The sequence below is a fragment of the Cyprinodon variegatus genome, unplaced genomic scaffold (genome assembly GCF_000732505.1).
Source record: "Cyprinodon variegatus isolate N-32 unplaced genomic scaffold, C_variegatus-1.0 Scaffold681, whole genome shotgun sequence".
NCBI lineage: Eukaryota > Metazoa > Chordata > Actinopteri > Cyprinodontiformes > Cyprinodontidae > Cyprinodon > Cyprinodon variegatus.
Genome location: NW_015151134.1, coordinates 360707 through 375063, shown reverse-complemented (window position 1 = coordinate 375063; position 14357 = coordinate 360707). Strand labels below are relative to the sequence as shown.

The window sequence follows — 14357 nt, the reverse complement described above, 5'->3', positions numbered from 1 at the left end:
GTAAGTGGAGCGCGGACGCTGATTGGTCAGAATGGAATGTGTTGAAGTAGCAGCTACAATGATTGGATGCTGGGGATGGAGGTAGAGTAGAGCATGTAGCTCTGTGTAAACTGTTTATCAGCTGGGGGTGTACAGAGCCTTAGAGTTAGATTTAATCACAGTCGTGAGTATTTAAATGTTTGATACTTATAATCGGATGTCTGTGAATTAAAAGCACGTTCTGTGGGTTTAAACTGCTGCCCTGTTTCTGCTACCTCAGCGGATTATCGACAGCTAAGCCTGTCAGTGTGACACTTTGAGTGAACAGCTGAACTTGGAAAGGCTTCACAGCCTGGAAACCAGCAGGAAGATGCAGGTGAGGGACTGTCTGATTTCTGCCCCCGGGAAAGCGATCCTACACGGAGAACATGCTGTTGTTCACGGGAAGGTAATGTTAACACTCATTTAAATTTCTACCATAATAAAGGCCGCTAAGCTTTAAAGAAGGGACACCTTTTTAGCCTTGTGGTTTCTTGTTTATGCCTAGAGTAAAATGTTTTTTAATGAAAATTGTCCTACACAATTTCAGTATGATTTTCAGCTATAGTCATCAGGACATTTGGCTTTTTCAAGCTGCAGTCTTTCAGGTGTTTTGTTGAAAAAATTAACAGAAACTTCTGCAAAAGTTGAACATTGAAATAATATAGGAGTGGAGCTTAGTTAGGTGGATGGCCCAACCCTGATGGGAAAATGTAATTTGGCAGTCTGTGTGATCACACCTAATAGTTATCATCGCTTTAAATCTTTCACATAGAGTAGGCCTACAAAATGACATCATTTGGTATATACTACAACGAAAATAACTTGTGCATTGTATGTCAATTACTAATTACTTTGCAATAACCTGTTTCTTTATATTTGATACCCAGTGCAATAGTTATATAGATAAATACCCATCTATACAAATACCCTGTGCAATAACCCTATATAATAATCCTGCTTAAAAAAAAAAAAAAAAAATAAGCTGTTAAATATATATATATGGACCTGCTGTACATACTTTATATACCTCCATGCAGCTTTTTTTCCTATGGTACCTTCTTCTTTTTGACTATTTGAGCTGATGTAACAAGTAAATTTTTCCACTGTGAGATCAAAAAAGTCAATCAATCAATTTGCTGTGTAAAATGCAGGAAAAATGCCTTTGTTGATTTGTTTCTAGTCTTTGAAAAAAAAAAAAATCAATTGAGTTCCAGTAAATATCTTGGATTTAAAACATCAGTAAATTGGGTTAGATTGTTCATATAACCATACTTAGGCAATGGGAAACATAAGGATTTTTACAAGAAGGTAAGTAAATAGGTATTAAATTTAGGTAAGAAGGGATGAAATGGTAATGGTAGAACCTAACAAAGAATTAATTGACATGTATTGTCATGTTGCAGGTGGCTCTTGCTGTAAGTTTAAACCTGAGAACATATTTGCAATTGAAGGCGAAAGATGATGGCAAAGTTTCCATTAACCTACCTAATATCGAGACCTTCGTCAGCTGGGAGCTCTCCGAACTAAAGCAGCTGATCCCCTGTTTTAGTGGTAAGAAATGATGCAGCACACTGACACATTATCAGACACATTAGAGCAATTATTGCTTTCATAAACATACGGTGATTGTTCACAGTTTATTCCTTCATGGATATTTTAAGCCATATTTGGTTGTGAAAACATTATGCTAGTTACCAGCATTTTAAAGAAGAAATGTACTACTAAACATGATGTGTGTCTGTTTCCTACACCTCAGAGATTAAATAAATTCTTCTGTTTTTCAAAATATTCTTAACAGATAAAAAAGAAGAGGTACAACGTCTGGATCCTGAACTAGTGAAGAAACTGCGTGAATTTATGGGTGTGAACAATGGAAATTTGGACAGCAGTACTACAGCCACCTTAGCCTTCCTCTACATCTACCTATCACTTTTTGGATCAGGGTGAAGTATTTCCTGTGTGCTTCAGATAAATTCCACATTTTATGTAAATCTGGCCCATAAAATTCACCCTGTTCTTTTTCTACTTTAATTTATACCTGCCATTGACAAGAAAGGCAGAGGCCACCAAGAAAGGCTGAGTTGCAGATGTCCATGCTCTGTATCCGCAGGGAAAATGTGATGATTTGAAGCTTTTATTATCTGCAAGGGTGAAATGTTCCAAGGACATCCACTTTTTCTTAGCTCCCGATTGTGTCTTTTGTCAAAGGAAACATTTTATACAAGTTCACCGTCCTCCCTATTTGTTCTCTGTATTTATTTATAATAGTGAAGGAGGGTGGACAGAATGTTTGGCAGGAGGAGTATTTGGCAGCCGTAGAATCTGCAGCAATCATGCAAACAGATCCTTTTTTTTTTTTTTTTTTTTTTAGAATTGCCTGGATATAGCACTTTCATATTAACCAGCTTCTGTTACACTAACCTTTTGTGGCAAACACTCTTAATGGAAGCTGCTAAGGGCTGTCATCTGGATGTCTATCCAATCATTACTCTTCTTGATTGATGTTGAGCCCAGTGGTTTTCTAAGCAGGGTCCACCAGGGGGAGCAAGCGTAGTCTCAGAAAGTTAAAGTAAATTTTTGGAAAAACCCCACAAAAATAAAAAGATTTATATAGATTTTTAAATAATATTATTTTCTAATCCTTGTTATTAAATATATTCCTTAATAATACATCATAGCAGATAATAATTTTAGGGAATTTTAAATTAAACTTCAAAGCTCTTCCTATTCCTAACTATGTATGAAAGAACTGGCTAATTGGGTAGTAAATACTTTTTCCTTTTTGAAATGATTTATTTGTTTGTGCCTAGTTTAACTTTATAAATACTAAAAGCAAAACTGCATCTTCACTTGGACATGTGTGGAGCTGGTAGACAAAACCAACCCTCTGTTTACAAAAACATTTGAAATGTTGAATTTTCTTTTATTCTGTCCTTATCTTAAAAACCCTGTTTAAAAGTTTGTTAAGTAGTGGGAATATAATACGGTATTGAATACATGCTAGTAATGTTCTTACGTTAAACAAATGTAATTGTTATTGAATAATGAAGAAAAGAAGCTAATATGGTTTAGGAGGCCATGGTATGGAAAATTTGGAAACTTCTGGTTTAGCGTGCTGAAGCCCACTGACTATGTAGAGGTTTATGAAACCAAGACAGGTTTTTCATGAGTAAAATCAGCTAAATTATAATTTATAAAGTATTGAAATATTTTACTCAGTAGTTAATCTTTATAATATATAAGGTTAACTTTAACAAGTGACAGAAATGCTAAACTTTTTCCCATATTATATTTCTGTTTCAGATCTAACACTTGTGCAGGTCTGCAGTTTTTCCCTCCTTACTCTCCAACGTTAATATGATAATGAATGTCCTTACTGATGTGGGCAGGTTAACTGGATGAATTAGAACCCTCTTCTTTAAGGTTAAGGTGCTAAAGAGAGACAGATTTACAGACACTGCGGCCCCAGCTGCTGTGAGCGGGGAAGATGGTCGGGAACATAAGAACTGCAGGTTGTTGTAGGGTTTAATCGGCACTGACACAGTGCTGCTGTGTCAGAGGGAGGTGAAGGATTTCTGACAAGATGGCTACTAATGAGAGTCAGACACTGGGCCACACTGCACATTTTAACAAGTCTGGATGAGTTTTCCCCTTGAGAGCAGAACAGGACAATTAGTTTAGAGTGTTTCTCCCTCTGCCTAAAAGCAACAACTCTGAAATAACAGAATTATTCCAATGCTTACTGCATTATCATTGTACCATTGAAATACAGTCTGACTGTTACTGATATTGTAACCTCTTTAACCTTTCCTTTTTGTTTTGTTTTCTTTGTTTTTTCAAATCTAGCCCTTCAATTATTATTTCCGGTTGTGTTTTCAGAGAGATGCCCAGTCTGACGGTGTCTGTGTGGTCAGAGCTGCCGACCGGTGCAGGGCTGGGCTCAAGTGCTGCATACTCAGTGTGTTTAGCTGCAGCTCTTCTCTGTGTGAGTGGAAAGATTCCCGCTCCTCTCAAAGACGGGGAGCAGACTGGCAGGTAAAAACGAGGTCTGGAGTTTTTCTATGTATTGAACAATTAGTTCCTGTTTTTTTTTTTTTTTTTTTTTCCCCGTAACCATTGTAACTAGTTTGATGTAGAGGCATGGTGTAAGTTGTGCATGGGGTGTATAATGAAAGTAAGGCCTGGATGGTTTGCATTTAGTTGCTTCTTTATGCAAATGTTTTGTAACTGAAGGGAGCAGGTGTTCCAGTTTTTACTTTGATTAATTTTGCTTTTACAAAGATTAAAACTTTCAGTAAACTTTGTTGCATTATGTTCAAATGAAACATTTTGACCAGTAATGGCACACCCAGGCATGAATGCTTCACTTGTTCCCGTCAGCACTGTAGTTACAATCTGAACATTGCCTGTGTGTAAATGCAACACTGTTTAATGCCTCAGATATTTTCAAACAATTTTTTTAAACTTAGTACATCAGCTTTGCAGAAAGCAAACCGTGCATGAGTCGCTACACTGAAAAAAATGAATGCATCCGCTTTTGGCATTTACTTAATCATATTTAATTACTTTAACACAATTGTTTTATGTCCTACCCTGCTAATATGAAACTATTGTGTTAAAGTTACTAAAGATAATTAAGTAAATTCCCAAAATGGTTCCATAATTGTTTTTTCAGTGTACTCATCACTTCCCGGTTTTGTTTAATAACATTTAAATATCCTTGTATTTTTTTGGAAAATATCTTAAAATCTGATCATCATCTTGTTAAACAGAAACACTAACTGAATCATGGAATAAACAGGATTATTAAGGTCTGTTTGTTTCAGCAAATCATTTCCCCTTCACAGATTTATTCCTATTTTATCATATGTGCATGTTTCGTATCATCAGTGTTGGTTGTAGGCCAAATCTAATATGGGTCCTTTTTTTATGGGGGCGCAGGAAAAAAAAAAAGAAATAAAAAAACAGGCCAATAATTCCTCGTTTGATCTATATTTCCGGCTCTGAAATCCTCAGATATATTAGATCAAAACTGTGATCCTGTCTCAATATGGCTGAAGCTCAAAGTTCCACACTTTCATAAATAACTGCCTACAAATAATTAGCCAGCACGTATCATAATAAGGAATATATTTAGTTTTAAATCTTCAGTATAGGGTCCATAATGGGGGCCAGGGCCAGTTTTACAGGGGCACTGGCTCCCTTTTGGTCCCTCTCTAGAACCGTCCATGCTTATCATAAAGCAAGTTTTAATATCAAACATATAAAGAAAATCTGTTTTGCAAAGAGAAGTTCTGGAATCCGTAAGACACTTTTTAAATAGTGATGGAATTAATTAAGAGCAAAGGAGCTACCCAAACCAACCTAACCCAAAGAAAACAATACATTTTCACTCAAACTGAATGACTTGTTTTGGGAACAAATAAATACTGACATCAAGCATTTGTGATGAATGGCAATGAGACTTTTCAAGAATGTTTTACCAGCCTGTTGGATTACAAATTGACATAACGCAAAACAAATTCTGCTATAGAAGTTTCTCCTAGACAACAGGATTCATGGTTCCAAAATAATTACAGCAAGTTTTCTTCATCCTAAAGCATCAAATTCGCTCCAGACCCTGAATCAAGCAGTAGTTTAATACCAGGTGACCAGCAGTGGTGTTTGCCCCAAGAACTCTCCAATGGTGGCCATTTTGTCTGGTGTATTTCTTCATTTTTTAATAATGAACTCTGACCTTTAGTTGTTGTAGTGGGTTCTTCTATGACCCCCTAGATGGGTGATCAATGTGCTCTTCAAGTTATTTTGGTAGGTCAGCAACTTCAAGGAATGTTTTTTTTCGTTATTGTTGGTTAATGTATTTGGAGCTCCATTAGCCGCAGCCAATGCTCCTTTTTCTAATTCTCCCTGGAGACAATTACAAGGAAATGCAATATAAAGTTATATAAAACTAAAACAATCTTCACAATTCACAATATATTAAATTTTTGTTTTTATTTATTTATTTGACAGGCACAGTGTTAATTAAAAAGCATTCCTGCAAATGCACCAGAATTAGCCAAAAGGCTATTTTTCATCTGTTGTCCCTGGACAGATCTTAAAATTGTCTACCTAAAAACAGTAAGCATTCTACAATGAAAAATACAAATATAAAAATAAATAAAAACAGCTATAACACCTCAAAGCTGATTTAAAAATACAGAATAAGTGTTCGCTGGACTACAGAGGTTCATAAAATAGAATAGAAAAATTTAAACTATGTATATACATATTATACATACATATATACATACACACAGCAGAGACACAAGTGGCAGCATGGCTTGTTAATGAAAGACATTCAACTAATGCTGACATGACTGATGTGTTATGAGACAATTTTTTAGATGCTCTTTGAAAATAGTGTATGTTGTAAGTTCTCTGGTGTTCTGAGGGACAGAGTTCCATTCCTGCAATGCTGAAACAGCAAAGGCTCTTTGACTAAAAGCACTTTTACGCAGAGGAGCAACAGTCTCCTCTAGCCGACCCTCATGTTACTGTTGGCGTGTTTCTGATTTTCACAAACTGACTGAGTGGAGGAGATGACAGACCATGGATTATTTTGTAAAACAGACAGAGGTTTTCATACTTGATGAAGTTTTCCTAGCTTAGAAGCTTATGTTTTAGTAAAATGTCACAATGGTGATATTTTTATGTTTTTTTTTTTTTTTTTGATCCCAAATTTTTATTGTCTGTTTGTAAAGAGATTCTAAAGGTTTTAGTGAGGTTTTATTTGCCTGTGACCAGGTTGTAAGACAGTAGGTGATGTGTGCCAGAACCATACTGTACATGAACATTTTTGCTGCCTGGAGTGACAAGTTTGATCTTATGAAATGGAAATTTGTAATATTATATTTGAAATTATATGTATACACATTTATATGTATATACATTTCAAATCTGCATACAACCAAAATGGTCGTTAATTTTCCCAACTCACAACAGTTGCATACGATTTTTATTTGCCATCATACATACAGGGAACAATTACATTTCACAGATCAATCATATCTGTTTAACCAGAAAGGAGCATGTTTACGTCAAATAGGAAGTTCAGCACTGTTCTGCATTTTCTTTATCTGCAAATTGATGTTTGCTTAAAAATAGCTTTCTAGCCTTATCCAAACTGATAGATATCAATGACCTTATTTCTTGTTGACAATCTTTTGGCCTACTTTGTGTTGCATGGTTAAGTCCTATTAAGTGAGTTCTTGATTCTACAGGTAAGGGAGTATTTCAGGCTTGATGTGGCTTTTGAAATTTAACCAAGCTGCTCAAAAACTATGATTGATTATAGTTATTTTCACATTGGGACTATATTTTAAATTCTTTATCCCACTAATAAATCAAACAGACATTTGAAAACTGCATATTTGCAAGTACTTATTTGAGCTTAATCTGAAAGCTAATGTCTAACACATCCCATTGCAAGCAATGTTTCTGTAATTATTTGATTAAACACACAAATGTTAACCTGTGGATCTCTTGTTTAACTGTAGCCTGTGTTGTTGTGAACTGACTGCAGATGGTGTCAAGAGGATCTGGAGCTCATCAACAGTTGGGCCTTTCAAGGGGAGAAGATCATCCATGGAAATCCCTCAGGAGTAGACAACGCAGTAGGAACATGGGGTGAGACAAAAAAAGGGTCAAACCTAACATGTGACACTTCACATTACCCCTCCTCCCTTCTGTTCAATAGAAACACTATTAATATTTTACAACCACTTCACAGACCAGCATATAACCACCTGCTGATTTCTTTTTTTTTTATGTAGGTGGTATGCTGAGATTTCTAGCTGGAAAGATAATACCCCTGAGCAGGTACTGATACCGTGTTTATTGTTTTCTTTGATTAATAATCCTTTTGAAAATCATACATTTTTTGTAGCAGAAATCAAGCTTTGTCTGTGAACCTCCCCACCCCACCCCCATCCCCTCAGCAGTAGACGACTGAACACTGTGATTCTCTCTGATCTCTCTGACTGCCAGGGTGCCGCTCTTAAGAATCCTCCTCACCAACACCAAAGTACCACGGAGCACCAAGGTACTCGTTGCTAGGGTGAAGGACAAAATTAACAAGGTACTAAATGGTTTTTCCCTCCCCTGTGTGTTACTTGCCGACACTATAATTAATATAATAGGCAGTGCTTTTGCGTGGCCGATACTCCGGGGCATGGGGTTGAGTGCCTCCATAAAACATTAAAATTAAACTCTTAGCCAGCACCCCTGTGCGCCGTTGCCTTGGTGACACCAGCAGGTGTGCAGCTTTCCACCCCGGACAGAGATTGGGCTTGCCGGTGTTGTGCCAATATTGGACACAATCAGAGGCTAATGTGCCAAATAGGCTGCCTGTGTGCTGTCATTGCCTTTGTATTTCATCATTTTAAACACATCAAAATGTTTCTTTTGAAAGAGCTTTTTTGCAAAAGGTATAATCTGTGTTGTTGGTCTTTTTTTTTGGTTCTTCCTCTCCTGCAGTTTCCTTCTATCATGATTCCTGTACTGGATTCAGTTGATGCCATTTCCTGCACCTGTGAAAAAGTCCTAACAGAGATGACTTGTGAGCCTATCACAGGAGAGCACTATAATATTTTAGAGGTGCTTTTTCCTTTTTGCTAATATGTTTTTATTCAGTCATCATTCGATTGCCTGTATTTTTTTCTAAGATTGTAGAATTTCCATAGGAGCTGATTGACATCAACCAACATCATCTGAATGTGATGGGTGTAGGACATCCTTCTTTAGACATATTGTGCAAGGTTACAGCTGCCAGAGGGCTTCATAGCAAGCTTACAGGAGCAGGTGGAGGAGGCTGTGGCATTACGCTCCTGAGACCAGGTGATTTACCAAATAGTTTATTTATTTATTTATCTATCCATCCATATTCTGTCACCATTATCTATCTATCTGTCTGTCTGTCTGTCTGTCTGTCTGTCTGTCATAACAGCTCATTTTAGATGGTCCAAGTTTTTACAAAATTCACTTCTCAGTTGTCCACAAAGATATTGAAATATAAAGGAGTGAAAAATTAAAGTCTGCTCAAGAACGAAGATGAAAGTAGCCAAAGCGTTTTAACTCCCATTTCTGTTTATACGTTAGCTTACTTTACATGAAAGTCTCCATTTCGTTCTATGCAATCCATCTAGTTTCTTGTGAATATTTAACCAAACTTTAATCTAGCAAATATTGTGCTTGTTATACAGTATACAGTCTATAAGTTTGTCAAATGTTTGTTCTCTATAACAGCTTGTTATCTGGCCATAAAACATCACTCACTGCTGCATCCAATTAAATCAGTAAATAAGATGGAGGCATAAGTTATTGATTTACTCAATCATTCCATCTGAAGAAATCACTTTTTTTTTCAATGTATGGTTATAAAAGATAACTAATTTTCTGAAAAGCTTAATGCTAGAATATAATGCCCGCAATAGCTAATGTGGTCTGGCTGTTGACTCCCTGCAAAAGCTGTCATGGATGTGATCTGTCCTCATCCCTGGGAAAACTTGACCTACTCCACTTTGTTCTGTGCTTGCACTGTCATTTTTTTCTGGGTCAGCAATAAGAGGCCGAACATCAATTCCATATACTGTTAGAAAAAAAAAAAAAAAAAGAGGGCGATATAAAAGCTATTTTTTGTTAAATTACGTAGCTGCTTTAAAAACCAAATAAAAATTTTAGCCCTGGCTTTAGAATATGTCATTTTAATTATTTAGATTCAAACATAATACAGATCAAAATGGTAATCAAGCCCTAGATTTGATTCTTCAAGTTTTGTTATTTTCTACTGATTCACAGCAACAAAAAAAGAAATTAAGATAAAAAAATGTTCAAGGTAACCAAGAAGGCTATTGCAAGACATTGGTGTCGTGCCTTTTGATATTGTAGATTTGAAAGTATGCTTGTAATTTTAGAAGTTGCAAAGTTTTCATTTTTCCAAATTTCCTGGTATTTTTTTAATTGAATTCCTTCTTACATTTTCTAAATAAACATTCTTTCTGCCCTTGGCTGCAAGATGAGCCCAAATCTTTATCGATTTACTTCAGTGCTAATATTACGGGAGGTTGTTTTTTTTTCCCCTAAGACAACCATGCACAAAAAAAATATATGTCCATACTTTGGGTTTCTAAAGCCAGCCTTGAAAATAAAACAAAATGTCCATGTTTTTTTCATCATCACTTTTATGCAGCCTGTTACCCCTTTACACCTCTTAATAATAAATTCAGTTTGATTGTTTTAAATGACCGAAAACTCCTGATTTTGAATGGTATTCTTTCCTCAAATGCTCCCCCAGATTCTTCTCTCAGAAATAAGAAATATAAAGACAATTCACAATGAGAAGTATTATTGAGAGCAGAGTGTGAGTGTGAACGCTTACATATGTGTTCTCATTCAGGTAATATACCCAACCAATCAGAACGAGTGTTTAGTCTTTGTTTATGCCTGCAGCGTGTGGAATTTTAATAAGTTCTAAATGTCCTAAATACATTACCAAATAGTTTTTCTTCTCATTCTTTTGTTTTTGAATTGCAGCTATTTTAAACCTTCTGTTATCTGCCTGCTCTGAGGCTCGTTATGATCAAGCTCCAGGAAAAATGTGTTCATTTTATTTGATCTCTACCTCTAAAAGCAAAGGATGCAATCTAATATTTTTAAAATATTAAGGTTTTTTTTAAAATGTGTTTTTACAAGCTTTTCCACTGGTCTTCACCTGTGGTTTAATATATATTTTGATGAAATTCTCAGTGTCTTTCTTGATCTGCACACAAGTTAGAATTAAATATTTTCATATTTTCCACTTGAGGAATGTCAGCAATTCCTCCAGGATCTTGGCTTCTTTTGGAATCGTTTGATCTATTGTTGTTTCATACTTCTTGAGGTCTTTGTTTGAACACAAATAAGCTTAGATTATTTTTTTTACAACCAACCTTTGGTTCGACCTGCTGTGTTCCTTGGTCTTCATGCTGTTCTTTCACTGATGTTTTCCATAAAACCTCACGCTCTCACAGACTCATCTCAGTCTGACTTTTCTTGTTTATTGAAATCTGTATGTTTGATATTTTTTTGTAGAGACTGATTTAGTGACTGTCCAGGGTACGGTGAAGGACCTGAGAGACTGTGGCTTTGACTGCTGGGAAACAAGTATTGGTGGACCAGGTGTGCAGCAGCACTTCCCCTTCTCTGTTAAAGAGGAAATTCTGGAGGTTTTAAATCGGTATTGAGGCCTACTGGTTGCTGAGAACAAAAATTGATTCATACACTGTTGGACTTTTATTTGATGCCTGAAAAGCTGTGATATACTGAACTAATTATGTCGCTTGAGATTACCCAAGTAAAGAAAACAAAAACATTGTTTACAATCAATTGTATTGACTGAATTTTAATTGTTTTTTAAGTTTTTTTTTTTTTAACTTTGCACAATCATATGTAGAACTGTAGCCTAACACTAGAGGGCAGCAGAGTGGTAGAAATGTTTTTTTTTTTTTTTATAAATCAGGAAAAGGTCTGAAACTAATATTTAGATAGATTAGTTTAATATTAAATTGGGAATTCTGAATTTTAAAAAAAATCTGCTTTAATGACCTTGATTTTTTATTTTGTGTGAAAGCTACAAGAATGTTTGTAAATCCAAACAAGGCATTTATTCAGATAATTGATGCATTGAAGAATAAATATAAACAACTTGTCCAAAAAATATGGTTGTATTTATGTTCGGTTTTATTTTCAAGTAAAACCTGCAGATACCAACTCTTTTGGCTGTTTTATCTTTTCAGTTAAAGACTAACAGGTTGTGTTGTTTTGCTAATGAAGGTTGGAGAAAGGAGGACAGCAGGCGTGCGGGGCCTCTCTGGAGGATGTGGATTAGCATCACTGTGCTTTGAATAAACAACAAACAGCGTCCCTCTGAGTTACACATTTGTGCTGACAGACACACTACAGCTTTTCCAAATTCTCCTCCACTTAATCGTTCATCCTCCTAAGCATTGCAAAATATGCTGCAAATGGCGCAGATGCAGAGGACTGATCTGTCTGGAACACCCCCTGATTTGGGGAAAAGGTCATTGTGGGAATTGGATGAGGTTGTTTACCATTTCAGATTTTGCGTTTTTTATTTTCTAAATGTGAAGACTGAAGAGTCCAAATCTGACATGGTATGTGAATAAACTGAGTTTGTCACAAAAACGCACCCCGACACCCACCCCTTGTCTGCTTCTGCCCCCTCTGTCCCCTTGAATTGTGTCATCTTTATGTCAGGGCTGCTCCCCTCTCTGCTTGCTGCACAGTTGCCCCCAACCCCTGCTGGAATTTAATTACCACTACATTTTTTTTCAATTGAAATGGCATTGAGGAGGGCGGTAAGGTAGAATGGGGGGGTGGACAAAAGGGGACACAATGAAGTCAGTTTTATTTGAAGCCCTTTTTATAGTTTCTGTCTTTTTCTGTCAGTCCTTTTACCCGACTGAGGCACAGATGGTATTTTTTTTCATGTATCAGTGTCAGTGCCGGCTTCTTTCTGCTCTGATGAATAGAATCTAAGGAGGGCCCGGGATTATTTCAGATAACCGAGGGGGTGAGAAAAGGGGGTCAAGGATAAGAAGTCAGAATGCCAGATTTTCAGAGATACAGTAGGAACGGTGAGCTACCCTCACACTGGGGGAGGGTGAGGAGAGTGGTATGTAAAAAAATTCATTTAAGATTTGAGTGTTTGAGAGAGTTTTGTCTGTATAAATCTGTGGAAACGAAACCAGGATGAATAATTCATTTAGTCCAAGCAAGAGGAATGAAATGCTAAATGTGAATTTGCTGAGTGGTCTTGCTCACTGTGGCACATTCCCTCTGGTCCCCTGTCAACTGGTGAGAGACTTGTCAGGAGCCATTAAGCCTGAATGCAGAATTAGACCTGGCTGACAAGATATCATGAAACTGATGTCCGGTGGTTTTGCTAATGGGGATTCCAGTGTACAGCTCCATAGGTGGTGTGTGTGCATCTGCATTCACATTCAGCATTAGTCTCTTGGTGTTATTATGGTAAGTGCCTGTTTTTTATTTCTTATTTCATATCTGTGTCAGCGACGGATGAGGAAGGGGCCCCAGCGGGGGGATATTTAAGCAATCGTCCCTCTCGTTTTTCATAGGAACACAATGACGGAGCCTCAGCCAACATGAGCCTTTCTCTGTCATCATGAATTTGATGATCCTCCTGGGGCTATTTGCCCTTTGCTAAGTAGGGGGTGGGCGGCCAGTGTCGCAAGCAGGGGTCCGATTTAGCCAGCAGGGTGTGAGGATAGTGTCACAGAATTCCTTTTACAAGGTTCCTCCACAGACTCCGAGACGTCTGAGATTTAGCTTTAGTATTCTATGTTTCAGGATAAGTATGCATATATGATTCTAGTTTTTAAGTGTTACATTTACTCATTTATCCATCTGTCTGACCATGCAGCCATTAGCCATCTATCCGTCTAGAGGTTTTCACAGATAAAGCCTGATCACTTCAGAAATTTTTGCAATAAATTCAGAATCAACAAGCTTATTCATGGTATGAAATATAAAAAGCGTCCAAAAATTACTGAAAGATCTTCTAATTTAAGATGAGGCATGAAAGTAAATTCATGTATGACTACGGGAAGGGGTTATTTTATATTTCTAAAATAAGTTTCAGGTCAGAATCTCCTCACCTTGTGTCAAAAAAAGGTATTTTAGGTTCACTTTTCGTTATAGATGGAAAAGGGATAAAATGTATTGAGATATTTTACGGTGATGAGGGAAAACAAATAATGAAAATGTTAATTTGTCCAGTTCAGGTTCAGATTTCTGGTTGATAGTATGTCTGTTTTCAGACGGTTGAAGTAACACTGCCCAGACACACTACACCCAGGATTCAAAACAGGAATATTCTTTCGTCTATGTAAATGGGAAATACCACCTGACACCTCAAACCAAAGTGACCTCTAGTATTTCCTATATAAACTGCCACCTTTGCAAAGGTAATTTGAGAAATATTAAAATGACCTTTTCTCCAGGTTTTTACTTTGATTTGTTTGGATCTCTAAAACTTATTGTAGCTAATTTTATATTGCAAAATTTTAAAAATGAAATAAATCAAAGGCAGCTCTGTGGTATTTCAACTTTTCAAATCCAATCACACTTGGAGGCTGCAGCGGAGCAGGTGTTCCAGTAAGTTATAATCTTAAAATAACTCTAAATTGTTCCTTGTGGTTAATTTCTACTTGTTTTAAAATGTCTTTCATTAGTTTTTTTTTTTTGCATTATCTAGACCAATCTTTCTTTGAGGATTA

At 36.5% G+C, this 14357-nt stretch overlaps 1 protein-coding gene across 1 annotated transcript; it reads left to right on the top strand.

Annotated features, from left to right (window-relative positions):
• Positions 1-67: 67 nt before the first annotated feature.
• On the top strand, positions 68-12184 carry mvk (mevalonate kinase). Its single transcript, XM_015394330.1, has 11 exons — positions 68-163; positions 260-427; positions 1425-1572; positions 1820-1964; positions 3901-4056; positions 7586-7689; positions 7836-7881; positions 8050-8140; positions 8539-8658; positions 8745-8898; positions 11131-12184. The coding sequence occupies exons 2-11, from the start codon at positions 350-352 to the stop codon at positions 11280-11282; spliced, it is 1194 nt and encodes a 397-aa protein (XP_015249816.1). The 5' UTR covers positions 68-163; positions 260-349; the 3' UTR covers positions 11283-12184.
• The last annotated feature ends 2173 nt before the right edge of the window (positions 12185-14357 follow it).

Bases quoted from the DNA above. Each gene is read 5' to 3' on its own strand.
- mvk (XM_015394330.1), top strand. From the start codon at position 350: ATGCAGGTGAGGGACTGTCTGATTTCTGCCCCCGGGAAAGCGATCCTA. The intron at 7,882-8,049 runs GTACTGATACCG...TCTGACTGCCAG, and splicing joins AAGATAATACCCCTGAGCAG to GGTGCCGCTCTTAAGAATCC. The intron at 8,141-8,538 runs GTACTAAATGGT...CCTCTCCTGCAG, and splicing joins TGAAGGACAAAATTAACAAG to TTTCCTTCTATCATGATTCC.